At 38.6% G+C, this 21,343-nt stretch overlaps 2 protein-coding genes across 5 annotated transcripts in view; one reads left to right on the forward strand and one right to left on the reverse strand.

Annotated features, from left to right (window-relative positions):
* Window positions 1-21,343, reverse strand: part of LOC109426613 (uncharacterized) — a 678,826-nt gene that overhangs the window by 362,185 nt on the left and 295,298 nt on the right. The window lies entirely within an intron of this gene.
* On the forward strand, window positions 13,807-15,514 carry LOC109417629 (uncharacterized). Its single transcript, XM_029869672.2, has 3 exons — window positions 13,807-14,636; window positions 14,701-14,902; window positions 14,961-15,514. The coding sequence occupies exons 1-3, from the start codon at window positions 13,810-13,812 to the stop codon at window positions 15,189-15,191; spliced, it is 1,260 nt and encodes a 419-aa protein (XP_029725532.2). The 5' UTR covers window positions 13,807-13,809; the 3' UTR covers window positions 15,192-15,514.

Raw genomic sequence — 21,343 nt, forward strand, 5'->3', positions numbered from 1 at the left:
CCCACTAACTACAAGTGAGAGCGAATTTAGCTTACCCTGCTACAACAAACCATCAGGTAGATCATTCCCTTCCGGTATGACTCTGCAGCCATAGGTAATCCTTGTGCTGACGGTGGGTACTCAATCATCATCATCATCACTAACTACAAGTGAGAGCGAATTGTTTGAGTTCGTACTAGCTTTTATAACTAAACGCAACGCGATGACATTTAAAAGAATAACATTATATTCAAAAAGCATTGTTCAATCCTCCTGCAGTCACGCTATTGTATTTTGTACAATACAATGGAAAAAGCTCGCCTTCTCAACACAAATCAGCAGCGTGGTGCTGGTAGCTGTGGCCAATTTCTGGAAGATTAACGATTTTTCTTTACTTGTGCATGTAATAAATCATAGCTGAACTCTTTTAGCAATCTTGGAATATCCTGGATCTCTTAAATAAATCTTAGGTGTTGTTCCGAGTACATCCTAGCCGAAATTTCCCTAAAGATGGTTTTATTTAGTCACATACTGCATTTACTTACCTCAGGAAATAATCCTATAGAAATGTCAATTGACGTATTGCCGGAAGGATCCTTGGAAGAATTCATGAACATTAACTTATAAAAGCCTTGAAACTATCTTTAGAAGAAACCCTCGAGGTGTCTCTGTTAAGGGTATGTGGTATGGGATTTTTTCAAGCCGAAACGAAACGAAACGAAATATATAATTTCTGATACGATGCGGTACGAAATTAAACGAAATTCAAAAATGTTTCGTGAGATCGATACGAAATCCGAATTCACCCGGTATTTTTCGAAACGAAACGAAATTTCCGAAAAAGTTCCGCGGAATTTTGCAGTTACATAAATTTTGTGCGAATTGATACCGTGTGGTTAGTGCGAGTGAAGGTTCGATTCCCGCTCTGGGTGTTGAAACTTTTCGCGAGAATAGTTTCTTCTCCGTATCCACTGGTGCACGATCCGTGTGTCCGTTGTCTATGTAGTATTAAATTTTGTTTAGTCTGTGCAGCCGCTGGCGCTAACTGAAGACGATGTCCGAGTCTTTTTTTTTATATATATAAAGACTCTCATACCTTAGCTTATTTTGCTACAGTGCCATTTATATTTTTTTTTTCAATTTTTGGCAACCTTTATTGGTAATTTTAAGAATTACACTAATAAACTAATAAGATTGCTCCAATGACTTGATTAGAGCACACCAATAATACGTTACATCATTGCGACTATGCCCTAAGATACTCTTATGCCGTGTGTTTATCAGAAACCTGAAGCAATGATATGGATACATCAGACAAATGTTTACCAATCAAGCTTTGTTGAATTTTTTTTATTCCGTGTCGGGTATTTCCATCACTGCGACCAGTTTTTTAATCTATAGTGACATATGCCCCTGATAAGTTTTATTATAGCTATGTATATCAAGATTACGTACCACTATTGTGAGTGATCGCCATCGTTTGATTAATAGCATTAGCCCAGCACGGTTCGACATTTCGAATGAACTGCACTACCGTACTAGGTGTTGTTCTCCAAATGTCAGAGGGTTGTAACAGCCCTTTGACGAAGAACTTACGTCTTGTTGTAAAGAGTGCCGGACAGTGGCACAGTAGATATTCCGAGTCTTCTTTATCTGTGCCGCAAAAACGACACATATCATCTTGAAGTTTTCCCATAAGCTTCAAGTGATATCGGCTCGGACAATGACCTGTTATAAGCCCAGTATATACGCTAAGATCTTTTATGGAAAGATCCAGTATTTTGCAAGTCTTAGAAACATTTGGAATAATAAATCGCCTTGCTTGCCTTGCTATACAAGTGTTTTTCCAATTGTTCGTCACTTTCGAATGTTCTCTTGTTTTGAACTCCATTCGCAAAGCACAGGCAGATAGCCCACAAAAAGGTTCGGGCCCTATGAACTGAAGAGATGATCCAAGCCTTGCTAATTCATCGGCTCTTTCATTTCCATCAATTCCACAATGGCCAGAAACCCAATATAAGTTGACCTGATTACGACAGGACAGATCTTGAAGTGATTTAATGCACTCCCAAACATGTTTTGATGTACATACCGCTGACTTCAAAGCATTCAGTGCTGCTTGGCTGTCAGACAATATGCATATATTTGAATTCCTATAGTTTCTTTGCAAACATATATTAGAGCATTCTAAAATTGCTTGAATTTCTGCCTGGAATACAGTTGGATACTTTCCCATGGGTATCGACAGGTTTATCCCTGGGCCAGTTACTCCTGCTCCCACTTTGTTGTTCAATTTTGAACCGTACGTATAAAAAATAATCGATCCAGGTCAAAATTCTGGACCACCGACTCGCCACGAACTTCGATCAGGGTCATAAACTTTAAACTACGGTCGAAATTGTACTTTTTCTCCATCCAGTCTTCGTTGTTCATAACTATGGAATTTATGCCAAAAGTTTTTAGAATACCAAGATGCCCATTAAAGTCACCTTCCAAGAGGTTCGTAGATCTTTTGATTCTTAGAGCGCTCTTTTCAGCTTCAAATTGTATAAATTTATGTAATGGAAGCACGTGTAATAAAGCATCCAATGCCAATGAAAGAGTGCTTCTCAATGCTCCAGTTATTGAGAGAGTCGCTAGTCTTTGTAATCTTCCTAGTTTTCTCTGAGCGACGGATTCTGTGGTTTTCTGCCACCAGACCAGTGAGGCATAGGTAATCCTGGGTCTCACGATTGCCGAAAAGATCCAATAAATCATTTTCGGTTTCAATCCCCACTGCTTACCAAATGTTTTTTTTTGCTTATCCAAAGAGCATTTGTCGCTTTTGTGATTATCTGCTCTAGGTGTGAATTCCAATTCAGTTTGCTGTCAAGGACTACTCCGAGGTACTTGACTGTATTTGAAAGATCTATAGATATGCCTTTCAGGTATAAATTATTTATAGAAAATTTTCTCCTCTTTGTAAATGGTACAATAGTAGTTTTTGAAGGATTTACATTTAATCCTTCCCTATCACACCACGATGAGATACAATTGAGAGCAGTTTGCATTCTGTTTGCGATGATTTGGTCATATTTCCCACGCACTATTATGACTATATCGTTTTTCAGAAGAATAGCGTGTTGAATAGCGTACCTTCTGGAGAAAATTGATAGATGATTGAATTTATCAGAAAATACCCAGTAAAACTCATAGATAAACTGAAAAAAGTACTTAAGAAATGTATGCGTACATTATATATGAAAGCATCCGCAAACTTGGAAATTTAAAAAAAAAATATCACTTTCACACAGCAAATAATTTTGTAATATCCAGGCGCGCAATTTCTGGCGATGTATCCATTTTGAACGTAATCTCACTCGGTTCCATCGTTTTCCAACAATTGCATACATGCATGGTTCATGTAATTTTTCACCACATTATTACTAATACCTATTATTTCAGCGGTAAAAGGTAATTTATTTTATTTAACGTAAAGCTTTCCTTTTCGATCATTATAATAATTTTCCCAACAATCCATTTTATGAAACCACAATATTGTTGATGTTGATATTGTACCCTACATGTTAGTATGACACATCTAGCCATTACAAGCTCTTCCGGCAAAGTTTGGCTTGCCAAAATTTCATGATTTTCCAACTGTTGTCATCATTGCAACACCGTACTCTAGATTGCATTCATTTCGTTCGGAATGAATTTCTTCACAAATCATTGACTATTCAGAATTTTCACTATTTTCATACTTTTAGATGATTTTCGTAACTTTTTCTACATAAAATCACAGCCGCACTAAAGACAAATTGAACTGTTTAAAAATCAATCAGATTGATTTGTTCGCTCGTGAATTTTGTTGCCTGAAAAGGAATTGAAACTGATTTCTTGCTTTCCAAATTTCAACTCAAATTCTGTACACTTTTACCGATTCCACAATAGACTAGTAGTTATGGACCAAAGTAGTATGTATGTTAATAATCCAGTCTTATTTAGATAGGTTGTCTCGCTAAGTGACCTTTTAACACTTCAAGTTTTTGTCGTTTTATACTATAATACTTATCATCATGTTCATTACACTATTTGCATTCAAACTTAAATTTTGATCTGGTTGTTTCCAGAAATAAATATTTGATCATAGTAGGATCAATAATTGATATAATTTGCTCCATTTTTGTGTTCGATTTTATTTAATAAAAACGTTTTATTTCGGGAGAATTCTGGTAAGTCTACCATTTCATATAGGAGGATTCAGTTAAATCTTTAATTTTCCTTTTAAATTTCAGATTTGAAATCGATCACCCAACAAGGATCAAATTGGGGAAGGAACCAGGCGTCAATCAAAAATATTGTGTGCACCTGAACGTTGACCCTTCCACTAGCACCCGAATTCCCGTGACACCTAGGCCTGAAAGAATGTCGAGGTCTCTATGTACTTTCATAGGTGTCCAACTAATCTTCCTTTCCCATCCCTCAGCTGTCGCAAGTGCATAGACCTAAATATTCCCACGCACTCCGATATTCAAAGTCAATTCAACTGAAACAAAAATGCATTTTCACCCCACATTCCCAACAGCTGTCCGGGGGATTTTAGATTCAATTTTCATCGTAGGGTCTACCTACCTCACGCGCGGCATTTTGGAAGCAACGAAAATCGCACCATTCGTTATTGACCTAGTTTTTATAACCCATCATCGTCCGGTGGTGGCCGGGTGCGATCGTGTTGCAACGCGTTAGGTCCGGTCGGTGTGATGCAATTTCAATTACGCTTGGGACAACGATGGGTAATAAACCCGAAAGAATGATATGGAACCGCGACATCATATTGATCGCGCTGGAACAAAGATTGTTTATTTTTGTTTCGAAATCAAGGCGCCGAATTGGCCGGGTAAGGTTCTGAACTCAGGTGAACCTTAGCTGGAATGTTCTGAAATTTGAGACACCGTATTGGCGGCATAGGGCGCCGGACTTGTTTTGCACTCGATTTGTTTTGACTTCGAGTAAACTGAAAGAAAAGAATGTGGGGGTATAATTTCAACGAACATCCGAGGCGGGGCTCGGCTATGGTTCACTGTGCCCAAGTAAGGTACACTTCAATAACAAAGCGGGTGCTTTATTTTGGAGACTTTGGTGCCAAATTCCAAAGACGATGAGGATGATGATGGTGACGATGATGATGATGGGGAGAATGATAATGACGTCGATGGTGGGGTTCAATTCTTTCACACACCCAAGCCTTGTATACGCTCAAGTGAGGCGGGGCTAGAAGATGTAGGCCTTGGTGTAAAGATTCTCAGTAGGTTTTGTGCGAACACGCCCAAGTCAGGCGTGGTTAGGAGATTTAAGTTTTTCGTTGGCATTAAGATTCTTGGTAGGGTTTTGGATACGCCCAAGTTGGTTCGGGCATTGTTAGGAATTATCATGACATCTTCGGCAAGACGAGAATGATCGTAGGAATTTTAGACACGCCCAAGCTGGTTCGGGTATTGCTAGGAAATTTAGGCTATAAATACGGAGGCTTTGGCTTCAGTCGGGGCCAGTAGTCGGAGAGTTCGGTGACAACGTTAACGCAGGCAGCACATCGGATAAGTCTTGAGCTCCCATGTGGGACACCTCTAGATACTGTCCAAATAAAGGCTGTAGGTAGGACGTAGTAGTCGGGTCAAGAAGAAGCTGGAAGTGTCTCTAGTAGTTCGGTGCAGAAATACTGAAAATGTTAAGGTAATATAAGAACAAGGGAATCGTTGTAATATAAGTGATGGTTTGTGATACTTCAATATAGTTTATTAAAACTGTGTCGGACTGTAATGAAATGAAAGATATCACATTCCGTGTAGTGTTTAATGCTGCCCCTGGACGGTACAGGGCGCTTCACAAGGACGTGGCCAGGACAGCACTCGACCGTTGGAGGATTACGTCAATCTTGTCTAAGAGTCAGGGATTAGTCCCAAATCTTTGTGCTTTGGTAACGGACAAGAAGGATGCAACCCTCATAACAGCGATCCAGAACTGTACCACCTACGAATTTGTGCGACTTGCTTAATGCTAATGCTAATGCTAATGCTAATGCTAATACAACACATTATTGAAGAATTTCCTGTAGATATTTCTGGAAAGATATCAAATGATGTAATACTTGGAAAGTTCTTGAACTCATCTCAAGGAAATCCTGGACGAATTGCTAGAATACATTTAAAACATGCCTGGCGGAATTTAAGATGGAACTCCTGCATTCCAAGAAAAAATACTTGAGGAGTCCCTGGGTGAATTCCTGAAGAATCATCTGAAGAAATGTCTGCAAATCCCAGAAGGAATTGTGTAAGAATTTCTGATAGAAACCCGAATTCCAAAAGAATTTGCTGGAGGAATTTCCGAAAGAGTCTCTGTATTATTTTCAGGCAACCACCTGAAAAAAAAACAAGAGAAACCCCTACACAAATTTTGGAAGACGATCCTTGGTGAAATACTGGAAGGAATCCTAGGATAAGTCCTACATAAAACAATTTATGGAAGAAACCCTTGAGGCATCCCAGAGGTAACTTTTGACGCAATCCATTAACAAGCATTTGAAAGAATCCTCGAAGGACCTTCTGAAGAAACACCCTCAAGACATCCCTAAATAACTCCTAGAGGAATATCTGGAGGAGTTCCTGAAGAAATTCATGGATAACTTATTGAAGGATTTCATGGAGAATTCAGGGGGCATTCTTAAAGAAATTTATGAATGGATTTCTGAATAAATCCGTGGATGAACTTCTAAAGGATTTCTTGGTGAAAATTGTGAAAGATTTTTTGGATGAATTTTTGAAGAATTTACTGGCTACGGCTACTGTATACATATTAGCCTGGTACACGGTTTATATGGGAAAATATAAAAAATGGAAAAACTTCAACTCATGTATACTTTTTGAGTTCCACTTTGGTCCCATATCAACTGTGCAAAATTTCGAATCGATCAAAGAAACTATATTCTAGCGCCCGCCATTCTTAGTTTTTCATACGAATTACTATGAGGAAAATTCACTTCTTCCCTAAAAATAAGTCGATAAATGATTTTTGTAGCTTACTTCACGAGGAATCATACCTCCGAAGATCGCAATGCGATGCGACATTCGTGGAAAAAGTTATTGAGCCTTACCTGATCGATAAAATGACGAAATTTTATTATTTATTGTTATTCTTCATATGTTAAACAGCGTTGACATGCCATTCGGTTCTCAGTCAATAGCTTTTTCCACATGTCTTAGATCGCTTTGCGGTCTTCAGAAGGTTTGTTCGTAAAATTTCCAACAAAAATCCAATGACCATTTTGTATGGGAAAAAAAATTGTATGGACCAATGACCACGTGGGGGGGGGGGGGGGTGGTGAGAAGTCACAAAAAAATACCACGTGGTTTATGGACAGCCCCTAAGCTAAGCTCAAAAGTGCAGTTTCAAACAGTTTCGCCCAAAGGAAGGCTTTTGACTCCCTGTTAAGGAGTGTATCGGAAATTGACTGTTAACGTTCACAACAGCCTTAAAAATAATCTATTCGAAATAAACACAACTATATTTTTGGAGATACTATATAAATCTTTGAGTTAAAGAATGGCAGTTCTGATTTTCAAAAAAAAAAAAACAATCATTCAACTTGGCCTTTTATCTCAAAGATTACACAAATGTTTTTAAAATTTTGTTCACCTCTTCAAATTTTGAAATTGCAAAAATTGTGGGAAAACATTTTTTTTATTTTTGCGCAAGTACATTCTTCTCCAGGATGCTCATGATTTTTTTTTATTCTTAATCACTTAACCTAATTTACAGCTCTATTGTCCACTGGGGCACTACGTGAGGAATTTCAATTGACAGCTGCACTTACATTTTGAACAGCGCCTAGATTCCATTCTACTTTATCGAACTGGTTGCCTTTCTGCTACTTTCACTTTTTCTACTTTATACCTAGTAGAATGATGAGCACAAGGATGATGATGGATGGCCGTTGTTCCTTTCCAGTCCGATTGGGGATCCATTATGAGTAGCAGTTCGCCGATGTCCAGGTATCCGGGTCCGTTTGAGCCATGGGGCTCAGAAGAGGGTCAGTGTCAGTTGCTCTCGGGGGAAAAGCAACTGACGAAAAATTGCAAGTGCCGGGGCTGGGAATCAAACCCATGACCATCCGCATATAAAGCGAACGTGTGACCAACTACGCCACGGGCCCCGAGGATGCTCATGATATAGGAAAATTATTTTTGTCAAGAAAACTTTCCCCGCATTTTAGCGCAATTCTTAAAAATGAAAAATTGGTCATTTTCCGAAGAACCCTTTTTTATACGTCTCCAAAGAACAATTACGCAAATAAAAAATACATAAAGTAGAAAATTCACATTTTTTTTCAATTGGGCATGTATTTAAATTTAATGAAGAGGTACTTTTATCAGAGAACGGAATTTTATAACCTATGAAGATATTTTAAACAAAGCGTCAAAGTTCGAAGTAGGTGTATTTTGGGATAGTCCATTTTCTAAATGTTGGGGGTTTTACTATCCAAAATAAGAGTTTTAAAAGTCGGTATTAAGTGAAATATTACGTGCCCATAACTGCTAGTAACAATTATTATTTTCCCGATTTTTCCCCGTACATTTTTTTTTTGCTAAAAATAATTGAAACGGTAAAAAAAATTAAAAAATAGAATTTTGTACAGATTGTTTATTTGTGTGGTGTACTCATTGATCCATATTTTCAATACTACTAAACATTTTTCCAATTTCTTCAGGCTGTTCTAAACTTTACTATATTGTGAAGATTTGATAGTAAAACCGGAATAAAATGGCCAACCATGTTTCGAGATAGAGCATATATGTACAATATTCAATTGCAAAAAGCTTAATATATGCCCAGTTTGCCATAGGACATGTGATTGGTATATTATATTTTCATCCCGAGCAGAAGGGAATAACAACAGCATAAGGAGCTGTGTTATTTGGGTGAAATAACTGAATAATAGAATCGATGATTTATATGATATTAACATAACATATTATGTTATAAACTTGTCTGTCATAAGCAACAAAATAACAAATATCATAACAAAAAAATGTTCTTGGAAAACCATTTTAATAACATGTTTTGTTAGTTTCAATAACAACTAAATTACAGTGAATTTGGAAAATATTTCAATAACAAGTTTAGATATTAATATGTTATTGATAATAATCGGAAAGCAAAATTTGTTATGGTATCAAAATCGTAACTAAATATATATATATATTAGAGTGGGTCAACGTTGTATGGGGAAAATTAAATTTTGATCGTATCAACCCGGAACAAAGCGTTTTCAATCTCTTTTGGCGTCCAAATTAACTGTGCAAAATTTGGTAGCGATTGGTTGCGTCCCCGTATTCCGCATTGCGATTGAAATTTGTATAGAATTTAGTATGGGAAAACGTAGTTTTATGTATTACACTCATAAGTTGAAATTTTTTGTCAAAAACCATGTAACAAATGAAGTTAAACTATAGTTTAGGATATGCCGAAAAACTTTGCCGAAGACCGCAAAGTGATACAACGCTTGTGAAAAAAGTTATTCGCTTGGTAACTTAGGCCAAAAATTGAGATTTTATTATTGATGTTATTCCTTTACATGTTAAATGATAAGCACCATCATACGGTCTGAACGCTATAACTTTTGTTACAAGGTTCGGATCGCTTTGCGGTCTTCGGCAAAGTTTTTCGGCATATCCCAGGCTATACTTCAACGTCATTAGTTAGATCTTTTTAGACAAAAAAAATCAATATATGAGAAAAATGCAGAAAAGTACGTTTTTCCATACCAAATTCCATACAAATTTCAATAGCAATGCGGAATACGGGGACGCAACCAATCGCTCCCAAATTTTGCACAGTTATTTTGGACGCTAAAAGGAATCGAAAAAGCTTTGTTCCAAAAAATCGACTTTGTTGACCCAGTCTAATATATATATATATATATATATATATATATATATATATATATATATATATATATATATATATATATATATATATATATATATATATATATATATATATATATATATATATATATATATATATATATATATATATATATATATATATATATATATAAAGTTATTTACTTTGTCTCACAAACCCACCAATAACATGACTAACAATACTTTAAATAGGTGATTCCCAAAGTGGGCGAAATCGCCCCCCAGGGGGCGAAAATTGGGCCGAAGGGGATGAAAATTTGAAAATCTTAAATTGGGGGACAAAAATACTAAAAAAGGGGGCGATTTTTAAAATTATTGAGAAATTTCAAAAGTATTGAAATGCATTGTATTGAATGTCAACTGAATCATTGAAACTCCCTGACATTTCAAGATTTTTTCTTTCTAAGATTAGCTTAGCTTAGCTTAGACTGACTGCACATATCTATGGTTGCTACTCCGTGATTGACTCGAACCAATGACAGTTACACAATGAATCAACTGAATAATTGACTGGGAGTGGTCAACATTCTCACTGTGCACGCTTCAGAGGCTCTCTTTAACAGTACAATAACGGCGCCGGCCACGTCCTTGCAGTCAGGTTGGAAGAGTGAAGGAATGTTAATAGCAACCTTTGTTATGTGAAAGTTGGCGTTTACCGCACGTCTCCACCAAAAGCTGCAGGAAGGAGTGATTGTTAGTTGGGCAGGTATCGTTGGGTCAGGATTCACTTCGATAAGTAATATGACCTTTTGGAGTTGCAGTATGCCGTGCAAACTGCAGTGATGTTGTTCGCTTCACGCGGAAAGCAAACAATCGACCAGCCACGTCAGGTGATCGTTTAATATTTACTATTAAAGACGCGACAACACATACAAACTTAAGCGCTATTGCTCACTCCGCGCGGCAAGTAAACAATCAGCCACCCGCGTCAGGTGAACACTCAAGATTTACAACAAAAGACGTGTCAAAACATGCAATCTGATGCGCTATTGCTCGCTTCACGCGGAAAGCAAACAATTGACCACCCACGTAAGGTGATCGCTCAATATTTATTCATAAAAATACTTGCAACAAATATACATGGACAGATACATAGAAAAATAGTATGTCGTTAAGAGATTGCACAAAAGAAATGAAATGCAATAAAAAGAAGAGATAGTTTGTAAAATGCCATATCGAACAGTGACAAAATGGAACAAAAATTCAAGTCGACACTCATGGTGACGAACTATACAAAGTCAATGAAAAAATATTTGAAAAGAGGATATTATAAATATATGGTATAAAATTGAATTAATATAATAATTGATGTAGAATCCATAGAAAGAGAATAACAAGGAACAAACTCACCGGATAATCGCCTGCCATCAATCGAACCAAAAATGCGAAACGAAAAAAAAAAAAATCGTAGCACCGAAGGCAACGCGTGCGCGAATCCGGCCTCCAGTTGCCGAGCCGTCGCTACACACACTGACTGAAGCCGGGTCTTCTTCCTCTGCCATCAATCGGATCAAAAAGCGCAAAAAAGCAAATGGAAAAAAACTAAATCGGAGCACCGAAGGCAACGCGCGCGCAAATCTGGCCTCCAGCTGCTGAGCCGTCACTACACACACTCTTCAAGATTTTTTCTTTCTAGGATTATTGAAAAATGTGCGTTTCAAGATAGACCAAATGCTACAGAATTTTTTATGTTAACAATATTTTGTTAAAAAAAATTCAAGAAAAAAAAACAAATAAAACTGCTATACTAATTTCCGAGGGAGTTCCTAGTGATTCTGGAAATCTAACAAATTATAAACTTGTATGCAGTGTCGGATCTAAGGGAGGGGCGGGGTAGGGCCCCAGGAACCCACAAAACTCTTTTTTGGTTGCTAACATTAGCTTTATTTTTCATATTGCTCAAGTACTGTTCGAAAATAAAGAAAAAAAAAAAATATTTTGCTCATCTCTCTGAGGGCCTCCATATCCGCTCGGACCCCGGGCCCCCGTAACCCATATTCTGGGCCTGCTTGTATGACAAAAATTCATGATTGATTTTTGTCCAAATTATAAAAGAAACAGGTTTTTTACTTGATAAGAATGTTTTGTTTTTAATTTACATGCGGTTTGCTTTTTATGGAAATTTCAAATAGCAACATGAATCTAAGAGCACTTTTCGGATGAAATTCGTCACGCATTGTTTGAAAAGAGGCTTCCCTGAGGAATTCCAAACTTTGCTTATTACTAGGAGCTGTTTATAAATGTTTCCACAAATTCGGCGTTGAATTTCCTTAAAACCGAGTAGTGACAGATGCATATCTTCTTATTTGACAATAAAAAGTTTTCAAAGTCATAGGAAGCTTGTCAGTTCGCATCACTGGTTTTTTTAATTTTCAATTACTGAGCAATACTCACTACATTTGGAAATACACCAAAATTTTCTCAAGTTGTATTTTTTGCATAAAATATGTTTTTGCAATTATTTTTCAATTTATTATTTGAGTACTTGTAACCAAACATCTCGGGTGTTGAAGAATACTGACAAGTAAAACATCAGGTTGAGGATAACGAAAATGTTCACAGTTCGTTCTGTTTTGCTCGATTTTGTTCAAGAATATGTATAGCATAAACATGATTTTAAAACGTATTGGTTTTACATGCAATATTGCAGTTTTTTTTTTAAACAAACAATCAATGCATTTGCAAAAAAACTCAATGAAAATCAGAGCGATACTAATTTAGATACACTAAATACCAGGTTTGCCACAGTAGTGTTAAATAGTGAGCTTTTAGCACTAAGTAAATTTTCAGGAAAAAAATAAATTTCACTTAGGGCAGGGAGGGCGAAAATGTTTTTCTCAAGCTCCAAGGGGGCGATCCTTCCTAAAAGTTTGGGAAACACTGCTTTAATCATTAATCATTTTAAAAGAAAAAAAAATCCAGAAGGAATCCAGAATCCCTTCAAGGATTTCTTCAGAATTTCCCGTGATTATTTGTCCCGAATTTCATCTTAAAATGTCTCTAAAAAATTCTTTGAGAATTTATCCAGGAGTTTTTCTGAAGAGTTCTGTAGGAGTTTTTCAAAAGGTTTTGCCAACAATTCTAATAATAGCTCAGAAAAATTACTTTTGGAATTTCTAAGAAGATTGTGCCAGGAGCGCTTTGAAGACTTGTCCAGGGTATCGAAGGGTTTCTCCAGAACTTCGAAGTGTTTTTCCGAATATTATTTAAGGAATTTTCAGAAGATTCGTTCAGAAATTTCCGTCCTAACTGTATACAAAAATGGAACAAAATAAAAGGGCAGGTAATTATTATCGAATTGTTGCTTTGATTTTAAAACTTGTTACTTTTATGCTATTGTTGATAAGTAGATCAATAGTATAACAATAACACAACTTGTAGTTCAACAAAATATGTTATTGAAATGTACCTGAGTGAACGTATTTCAATTCCTTATTTATAACAAAATTAAATTGTCCAACAAAATTTGTTATTGAAAATCTATGTCTTGATAATTAAATAATAACAAAACAAGATATAAAAACAAGTTATGTGATTTCGTAGTTATTAATTTGATATTCTCCTCTGCTCGGGATGTAGCATATGCTGCTAGTGCATTCGTTACTATATAGCGCACCTCTTTCCACAAGGCATCAGCATTGTGCTGTTGACAGTTAAATGACAATGTCGTTACTTTACAAATCAAAATACAACACAGATTAATTCTTCTCGGAATGGGTTGGGTGGTAGGTGTTTCAATCACCTGTCAGGGCATTCTGGTTGTCTTCTCAGCTCCATAACAAGGAATGATTCCTCGGAGTCTCTTTTTTCGATCGCCTTGCTAGAATTTTCCATTCCGATTCTTGAGGTTACTTGTACCGGTTGCAAGATGATGGCTACTCTCAGAATCGCTTTGAGACGATTAAGCCTCAAGCGGAAATATTTCCTAACTAAAGCCAAACACTTCTGGTCCAAGGGACCCGCCAGCAATAGCTTCGGGATGTTAAACGTACTGCTACTCTGCGCTGGTATTCGAACCCAACTGGCAGTCGGTTGGACCTGGGAACGTCCCGTTCGATATTTGGTGCATCTGATTTCGGCCTATCATTCGGTTGTGATAATCCTGCAAGCGGCTCATGTGATCGCGGATAAGAACGATGTCATGGAGGCTGCTTTTTGTCTCATAAAGATTGTCGGGGTGGTTTCGGCATACATCAAAATTCTCCTGCTGACTTATCATGCCAACTCGATTGACGAGGTAGAACTGTTCATCAGGAGTCAACCCATGAACTCCGGCAATGAGGAGTACGATTCACGGGTTCGAGGAAAATTCTTGCGCTTGACGTTGGTGGTGATTCGATATGTGTTTGGAGTGTTGATCGTGGACGAAATATTGTTTGCTTTCCCAAACTCTCAGCGGAACAAACTGTTCAAGTTGCCACCTGTCATGTCGTCGCTTGGATCGGGTATAACAGCATGGTTGGCTAACTTTATGTTCGTCAACTGGATGCCGCTGATTTGGCTGAGCAAGTACTTGTGCTGCACGATCAAACTGGGCGTGTTGCTCATGGGTTTAAGAGTTGAATTCAAGATATTGACTCATAAACTCGAACAAATAACAAGAAAAGCTAAAACATTTGAATGTGTTGAGGACCATTGCAAGTTCTTGAAAGATGAACTAAGAGAGTTTCTAGAAAAGCAAGCAGAATTTCGCAGGTGGGTGAAGACGCAATGATATAAGAACATATTCAACTTCATCCCATCATATCCCCTTTGACAGAAAATTTGAGTTGATACGTCCAATTCTGGGAATGGCATTTTTCATGATCTACTACTACTCGCTGTTCTTCATCGGGACCATGTTGTACGTTACTCATCACCAAGGATTCGAGTTCTATTCACTTACGTTCGCATCTTCAGTGTTGGTTACTCTTCTGGAATGCTACTGGTGGTGTCAACTGGTCGATTCTTTTCAGGATGACGTATGCTTGTTCTTCCTTCCTTGAAACACAATTACTTCCCCGTATTTTTTTTCCGTAGGCAGAATCCATGGGAAACGAATTGTTCGACCTGAGCGCTGGAATTCCTTATGCACGGGAGAATCATCGGAAGTACGTGGGAATGAGAACCAGTTTGATGATTATCTGGATCAATGCCCGTCATAATCCGGCTATCGATTGCGTGGGAATATTCACCGTGTCCACGGCGATCTTTGTGCAAATGTTAAACACCAGCTATTCAGTGTTGATGTTCCTCATTAATATGGGTTGAAAGGAGGGTGTGGTGATAAGACCAAGTATGTTGGAGTCAGTTCGTTTGTTCATCAGTGTTTTGTGATAATCTTTAAAACATACGGTTGCAAGAACTTATGGCCCAATCTGTTGTTAATAAGTGAATTATGTTTTTGAGCAAACTGTCCAACATTATAAGATACAAATCCTATTGTAAACAACTCGTAATCAAATTTTTACAATCACCAATAATTCGATTTATTGATGTGATAGATGGAAAGCTTGATGTTATCGTAGTACATATACGTAAAGATGACTATTCAATGTATGGTGTTTGAAATATATTGCTTTGCAAACTTTGCAAAAAACAAAAAACGATAAAACAAGTGTACTTTAAGTTTACCACTGAGTTAACGGCTATTAATAATCACGTAGATTTTTTGCGGGGAGAGGGCACCGAGGATCTTATCCAGCACCACCTTATCTCCCAGTTAACATTTTAGGCTACATAATTTGAACTATGCATCATCATATAAGAACTTATTCACTCGTATAAAGTGCACGAAACTGCTATTTACGTACCAAAGTGGAGGCCATATAGATACTTCCGACGACAATTTCGATTTTCCATAACTAATAATAAGATGTCCAAAACTGTCGACAAAAAAAAACGATCAGAACCGACTTTCATTGATAAGTATTATGTGTAGCATCGTAACCAATGAAATAAAAAGGCAGACAGCCGGTCTTGTTCGCGCCCATCGGGCGCTCCGGTGGAAAAAGTGCCCCACTTTCCCCTACGCGAATGAAGACGGAAAACGTCAAACGCGGGAGCGCCATCAGGGTTCGTTCAAATATTACGTAACGCTAAGGGGGGAGGGAGGGGGTCCAGCGCTGCGTTACGCTTCATACAAAATTTCAAAATTTTCCATACAAAAGTTGTTACATGGGGGAGGGAGGGGGTCTAAAATTGTCAAATTTTGCGTTACGTAATATTTGAATGAACCCTCAGCAGCACCACCATCATCATCACTCATCGATGTAAACACGCACTCGTGAGTGACCGCGCGCGCTGCCGACACCGTCAGCGTCGCACGCAGAACTCGATGTACACAGAGCAACGAGTAACTTTCACGCAGCGACCGAAAAGACAAAAGAATTTTCACGCAGATTTGTGTAACACCGGATCAACACAAAAAATGTGCTGATCCGCTGTTACACAAATCTGCGTGAAAGTTCTTTTGTCTTTTTGCTCGCTGCGTGAAAGTTACTCGTGCGCTGTGTTGTTTCATTTAAGGGTGCGGGAACTCTGCGTCATCATCATCATCGCTGTCATCGCGAGCGGAGAGAGCTGACCGCGTGGGTTCCAGTGCCGCCAGATTTCTGGATGATTCTGGATTGTTCCAATTTATGTCGCGCAACATTTTTGGGAGCTTTAAAAGCAGACCCGGACCAACGTACGAGGAATAAGAAACGGTAATGCAAAAGCATTCAAAATGTAAAATGAAACCATAAATCAAGGGAAAACAAACTAAGAAAAAGAAGAAGACTAAAGCTGTAAGCGTAAGCGAATCAATTAAAATGTAAAAAGAACAGTGATTGTTAAGAGAAATGAAAATAAAATTGATTTAAATGAAAAAAAAAAAAACGTACGAGGAAACAGTTTGATTTGACCCGGCAAACGGTCAAGAAGTAGTGAAGTGTAATCGAAGTGTACAAGCGTTCGCGTGGCTTCGACAACGCGAAGTAGAAATGTAAAAGCGTTTGCGTGGCTTCAACAACGCAAAGTTGGAAGTGAATAAAGTGCTTTTAGTGTTAAAAGTACAATCCCCGTGTTTCTTTCTGAGGAAAGAAATTCCCCGTTTGAGGCACTGCGGAGCCCCAAACAGGTCTCGAACATAGAACCTCTAGATCATCAATCTGCGAGCATACCACTGTGCTAGCTTACCATTCTTGAAGAGAGTGTAAATTGTGTCTAACTTAAACCCAAGCATACCTCAATGGCGACATTGCAAGTACCGAAGGTGGCGTGGTAACAGATCTAGGAGTATGTGCACAGGACGAAAGACTTCCGGCCCCTGACCTTCAAGAGATTGAGGAGGAGGTTGGCCGGTTGAAAAACAACAAGGCCGCTGGAGTAGATCAACTACCAAGCGAGCTTCTAAAATACGGTGGAGAAGCACTGGTGAGAGCACTACAATGGGTCATTACCAAGATTTGGGAGGAGGAAGTTTTACCGGAGGAATGGAAGGAAGGTATCGTGTGTCCCATCTACAAAAAGGGGGACAAGTTCGATTGCGGGAACTACCTCGCGATCACACTACTGAGCGCTGCCTACAAGATACTCTCTCAAATTTTATGTCGCCGTCTATCACCGATTGCAAGAGAGCTCGTGGGGCAATATCAGGCTGAATTTATGAGTGAACGCGCTACAACCGACCAGATGTTCGCCATCCGCCAGGTGTTGCAGAAATGCCGCGAATACAACGTGCCCACACATCACTTGTTCATCGATTTCAAATCGGCGTATGATACAATCGATCGAGAACAGCTATGGCAGATTATGCACGAATACGGATTCCCGGATAAACTGATACGGTTGATCAAGGCGACGATGGATCGAGTGATGTGCGTAGTTTGAGTATCAGGGACACTCTCGAGTCCCTGCGAATCTCGCAGAGGGTTACGATGGTCTTCGTGATTGCTGTTAAACATTGCTTTAGAGAGTGTAATAAGGAAAGCGGGGATATGCACGAGTGGAACAATTTTCAGGACATCCATTCAGCTGCTTGGTTTCGCTGATGATATTGATTTTATAGCTCGCAAATTTGAGATGTTGGCGGAATCGTACATCCGACTAAAGAATGAAGCCAGGTGAATGGAATTAGTCATTAATGTGTCGAAGATAAAGTACGTGATGGCAAAGAGCTCTAGGAAGGAATTACAACGCCCACCACTCCGAATTTCTATCGCCGATGATGATATCAAGGCGGTTGAAAGATTCGTGTACTTGGGCTCACTGGGGACTACCGACAACGACACTAGCAGAGAAATTCAGAGGCCCATTGTGGCAGGAAATCGTGCTTACTTTGGACTCCGCAGAACTCTACGATCGAAAAAAGTTCCCCGTAACACGAAGTTAACAATCTACAAAACGCTGATTAGACCGGTCGTCCTCTGTGGGCACAAAACATGGACTCTACGTGCAGAGGATCAATGCGCTCTTGGAGTTTTCGAATGTAAGGTGTTGCGTACCATCCACGGTGGGGTGCAGATGGAATACGGACCTTGAAGAAGGCGAATGAACTATGAGCTGCACCAGCTGCTGAGAGAACCAACCATCGTTCACACGGCGAAAATCGGAAGGCTACGGTGGACGGGTCACGTCATCAGGATGTCGGATAACAACCCAACTGAAAAGGGTTCTTGAGAGTCATCCACAAGAAGACGTGGTGCGCAGCGAGCTAGGTGGTTTGACCAAGTCGATTTGCGGACCCCTCGAAGAGTGCGGAACTGGAAACGCACAGCCCTGGACCGAGTCGAATGGAGACGACTCCTACGTACAGCAGAGTACACTCAGGCCTTGGACTGATTGGTATAAGAAGGCCGGCTCCAGAGGCACGTTATCCTCCATTTGGGACATTTGTGGTCTGATTGGTAAGGTAAGTTGATAAATCGCGGTGGTACCACTCACTGTGTATAATGAATTTTGACTGTAATTTGAAGTTCAAATATCTTGGCTACGATTCTATAATTAGTTCAATAAATTAAGTTTGAGTTTTCTTTCCTCAAAGTTGCAAAGAATTATTCAAACAGGAATGAGACAGAAACACCGCAACCACGAATTTTCACCACATTATGCATGACGAAACGCCACAAGGAACCTCAAAACGGTAATTGTTTTAGACGCTGCTGCTGGTGCGTCCCATCTAATGAAGACTGATGATAGGAAAAAGCGATAATAATCTAGCCCCGATGCCGTTAATCTCATAAAACCGATAGCACATGCCCCACTGCCGCAACTAGCACGTTCTTGTCCATTCAAGCGAAGAGGCATCATAAAATAGGCCATTGTTTCGCCTGTTTATTGACCCGAATCATGGAAGATTAATACCCATCGAGCAGTGTTCTAATATCACACACCGTTGACGACAGTATAGGTTGTGTGTATGTGAGATACCGTCGTTGGGGGTGAGAATGGGTCAAAAAAGGATACTCAAATATTGTTTGTTAAAAAACAAATAAAATTGAAGTCGGAATAACTTTTTATTTGGTATGTATACTCTCCTATGTGGTAATGATAATTTAGCAAGAAAGTATCACGTTATATGAATTGCTTAGTAAACTGCAAATGATTGAAAATTGACCCAATCTCACCCCCTCTAAGGGGTGGGTCAAAGTATTCGAAATCACCTATCTAAGAATATAAATCAATTTTATTGATCATATATAGTAACCTACTTGAAATACAATGTTATCATGACGAATAAAAGCTTAGGAAATTTAAAAAGATGATTAATCCACCTAAAAGGGCCAATACAACCGAAAAAATGGTTGAAATTTGATAAAATAACGTTTGTATACTGTATCACCATTTTTAGCCATCATAATCATCCTCATTAAGAGTTTCAACCTCCTTGAAAGGAGGGGAGATTACAATGAGGGAGGGGCGAAGGAAGAATGAAAGATTGATTGTAAAAAAAACATGCTAGTTTTTGTATACTGCATAAGAAATGTTTTACCAAACCCTCCGTTATAAACTCTTATGTACATGATCATTGGCCTCTACATTGCTTAAGCAAATCACTCCATCTCAAGATAGAGGGTCGTTCAAATATTATGTTAAGTCTATTTTGTGAGCTTACGATATTGCAGTACACTAAAGATTAACTGATGATTAGAGGAGCTGTCCACACACATGGGTGTATTGTTATAACTGATTTTAGGCACTAAACGTATTAACACACTTGTTTGACGCTTCTCGACATATTTTTGAAAGATAGCGTGCTTTAGTGAAAATACGGTAAACATGGCACCACTCTAACGTCAAATGGGGACTGGTTAACAAGTTGAATTTTTAGTTAAGGTTATGTGCACTCGAAAACTTGCTTGACCCAATCTCACCCCCATTCTTAATATTTAGACATAGGGTCGAAAATATTAAGTTTTTAAATAAAAAGAGCAATGACAGCCCGCTTTTTCCATTACATCAACCAGGTAATACCAACAGCTAACCACTTATAAGAAAATTTATGGTTAGGTACTTGTGTTAAACATTACGAAGGAGAAATTTTTTCAGAGTGATTTACTAGTAGTTTCATCATATAAGTTTAGCCACAAATTTAACAAAAAACGATTATTGCAAAACATATTATTCTGCATCATGACGTGTAAAAATATCTCCCCTTTGAAATAATATGAAGTTTTCAATATAAATTAGCGATAGTTATTTAGCTATTTCAAATTTTATGTTTCTCCGTTTTGACCCAATCTCACCCCCCAGACCCATTGTCACCCCCATCGACGGTAGATGATTCTTTCTGTTTATTTATGCAAACTTGAAAGGACGCTCTTTGATAGATGTTGAAATCCTAACGCTTGAATTATAAATACCTCGTGATTTATACTCGGAGCGAAAGCGACTGTTAGCAACAATAATGGTATCAAACCTATCAGATGAAACCTTGCACTGATTTAAAATGTTATTCAAGGGTATAATTGGGAGCATGTCTCTTCTCTCAGAACTTTATTTTGATTATAGTGCACACATTTCCATGCCAACTTTAAAACTCGTTAAGTGCTACCAATCATCCAACACCTCACACGTGTGCCGCAATGAAACAATCGCTTCAAGTGCCGAGATTTGCCCATCAAATGGAAACGTCTTTTTTCACACCCCCGGAAGGAAAAAAACACCATTGATCGCCGCGCCAAATCCCATTGATGGCATTCGTTTTCATTACATCGGTAAACAGCTTGAATCCATTTCGTGGCCAAAGAAGCTCACACAAACAAAGTCCACAGCAGCAGCAGCAGCCGGTGGTGTCGGTCAGCGTGTGGCCAAATCGTACCAAGCACCGTTGTTGCCGGACGGACAGGTTCACCGCTGCTATAGACATCGTCGCCGTCGTCCGGACGACGGCGGCGGCCGTGCTATGAATTAATGGACCTGTCAGCTTATCCAGGCTCAAT

Source organism: Aedes albopictus, chromosome 2, assembly GCF_035046485.1.
Source record: "Aedes albopictus strain Foshan chromosome 2, AalbF5, whole genome shotgun sequence".
Lineage (NCBI taxonomy): Eukaryota > Metazoa > Arthropoda > Insecta > Diptera > Culicidae > Aedes > Aedes albopictus.

Excerpts from the sequence above, each read along its gene's own strand:
- LOC109417629 (XM_029869672.2), top strand. The coding sequence starts at position 13,810 with ATGATGGCTACTCTCAGAATCGCTTTGAGACGATTAAGCCTCAAGCGG. Across the intron at positions 14,637-14,700 it reads AAGCAAGCAGAATTTCGCAG|AAAATTTGAGTTGATACGTC; the intron begins GTGGGTGAAGAC and ends CCCCTTTGACAG. Across the intron at positions 14,903-14,960 it reads TCGATTCTTTTCAGGATGAC|GCAGAATCCATGGGAAACGA; the intron begins GTATGCTTGTTC and ends TTTTTTCCGTAG.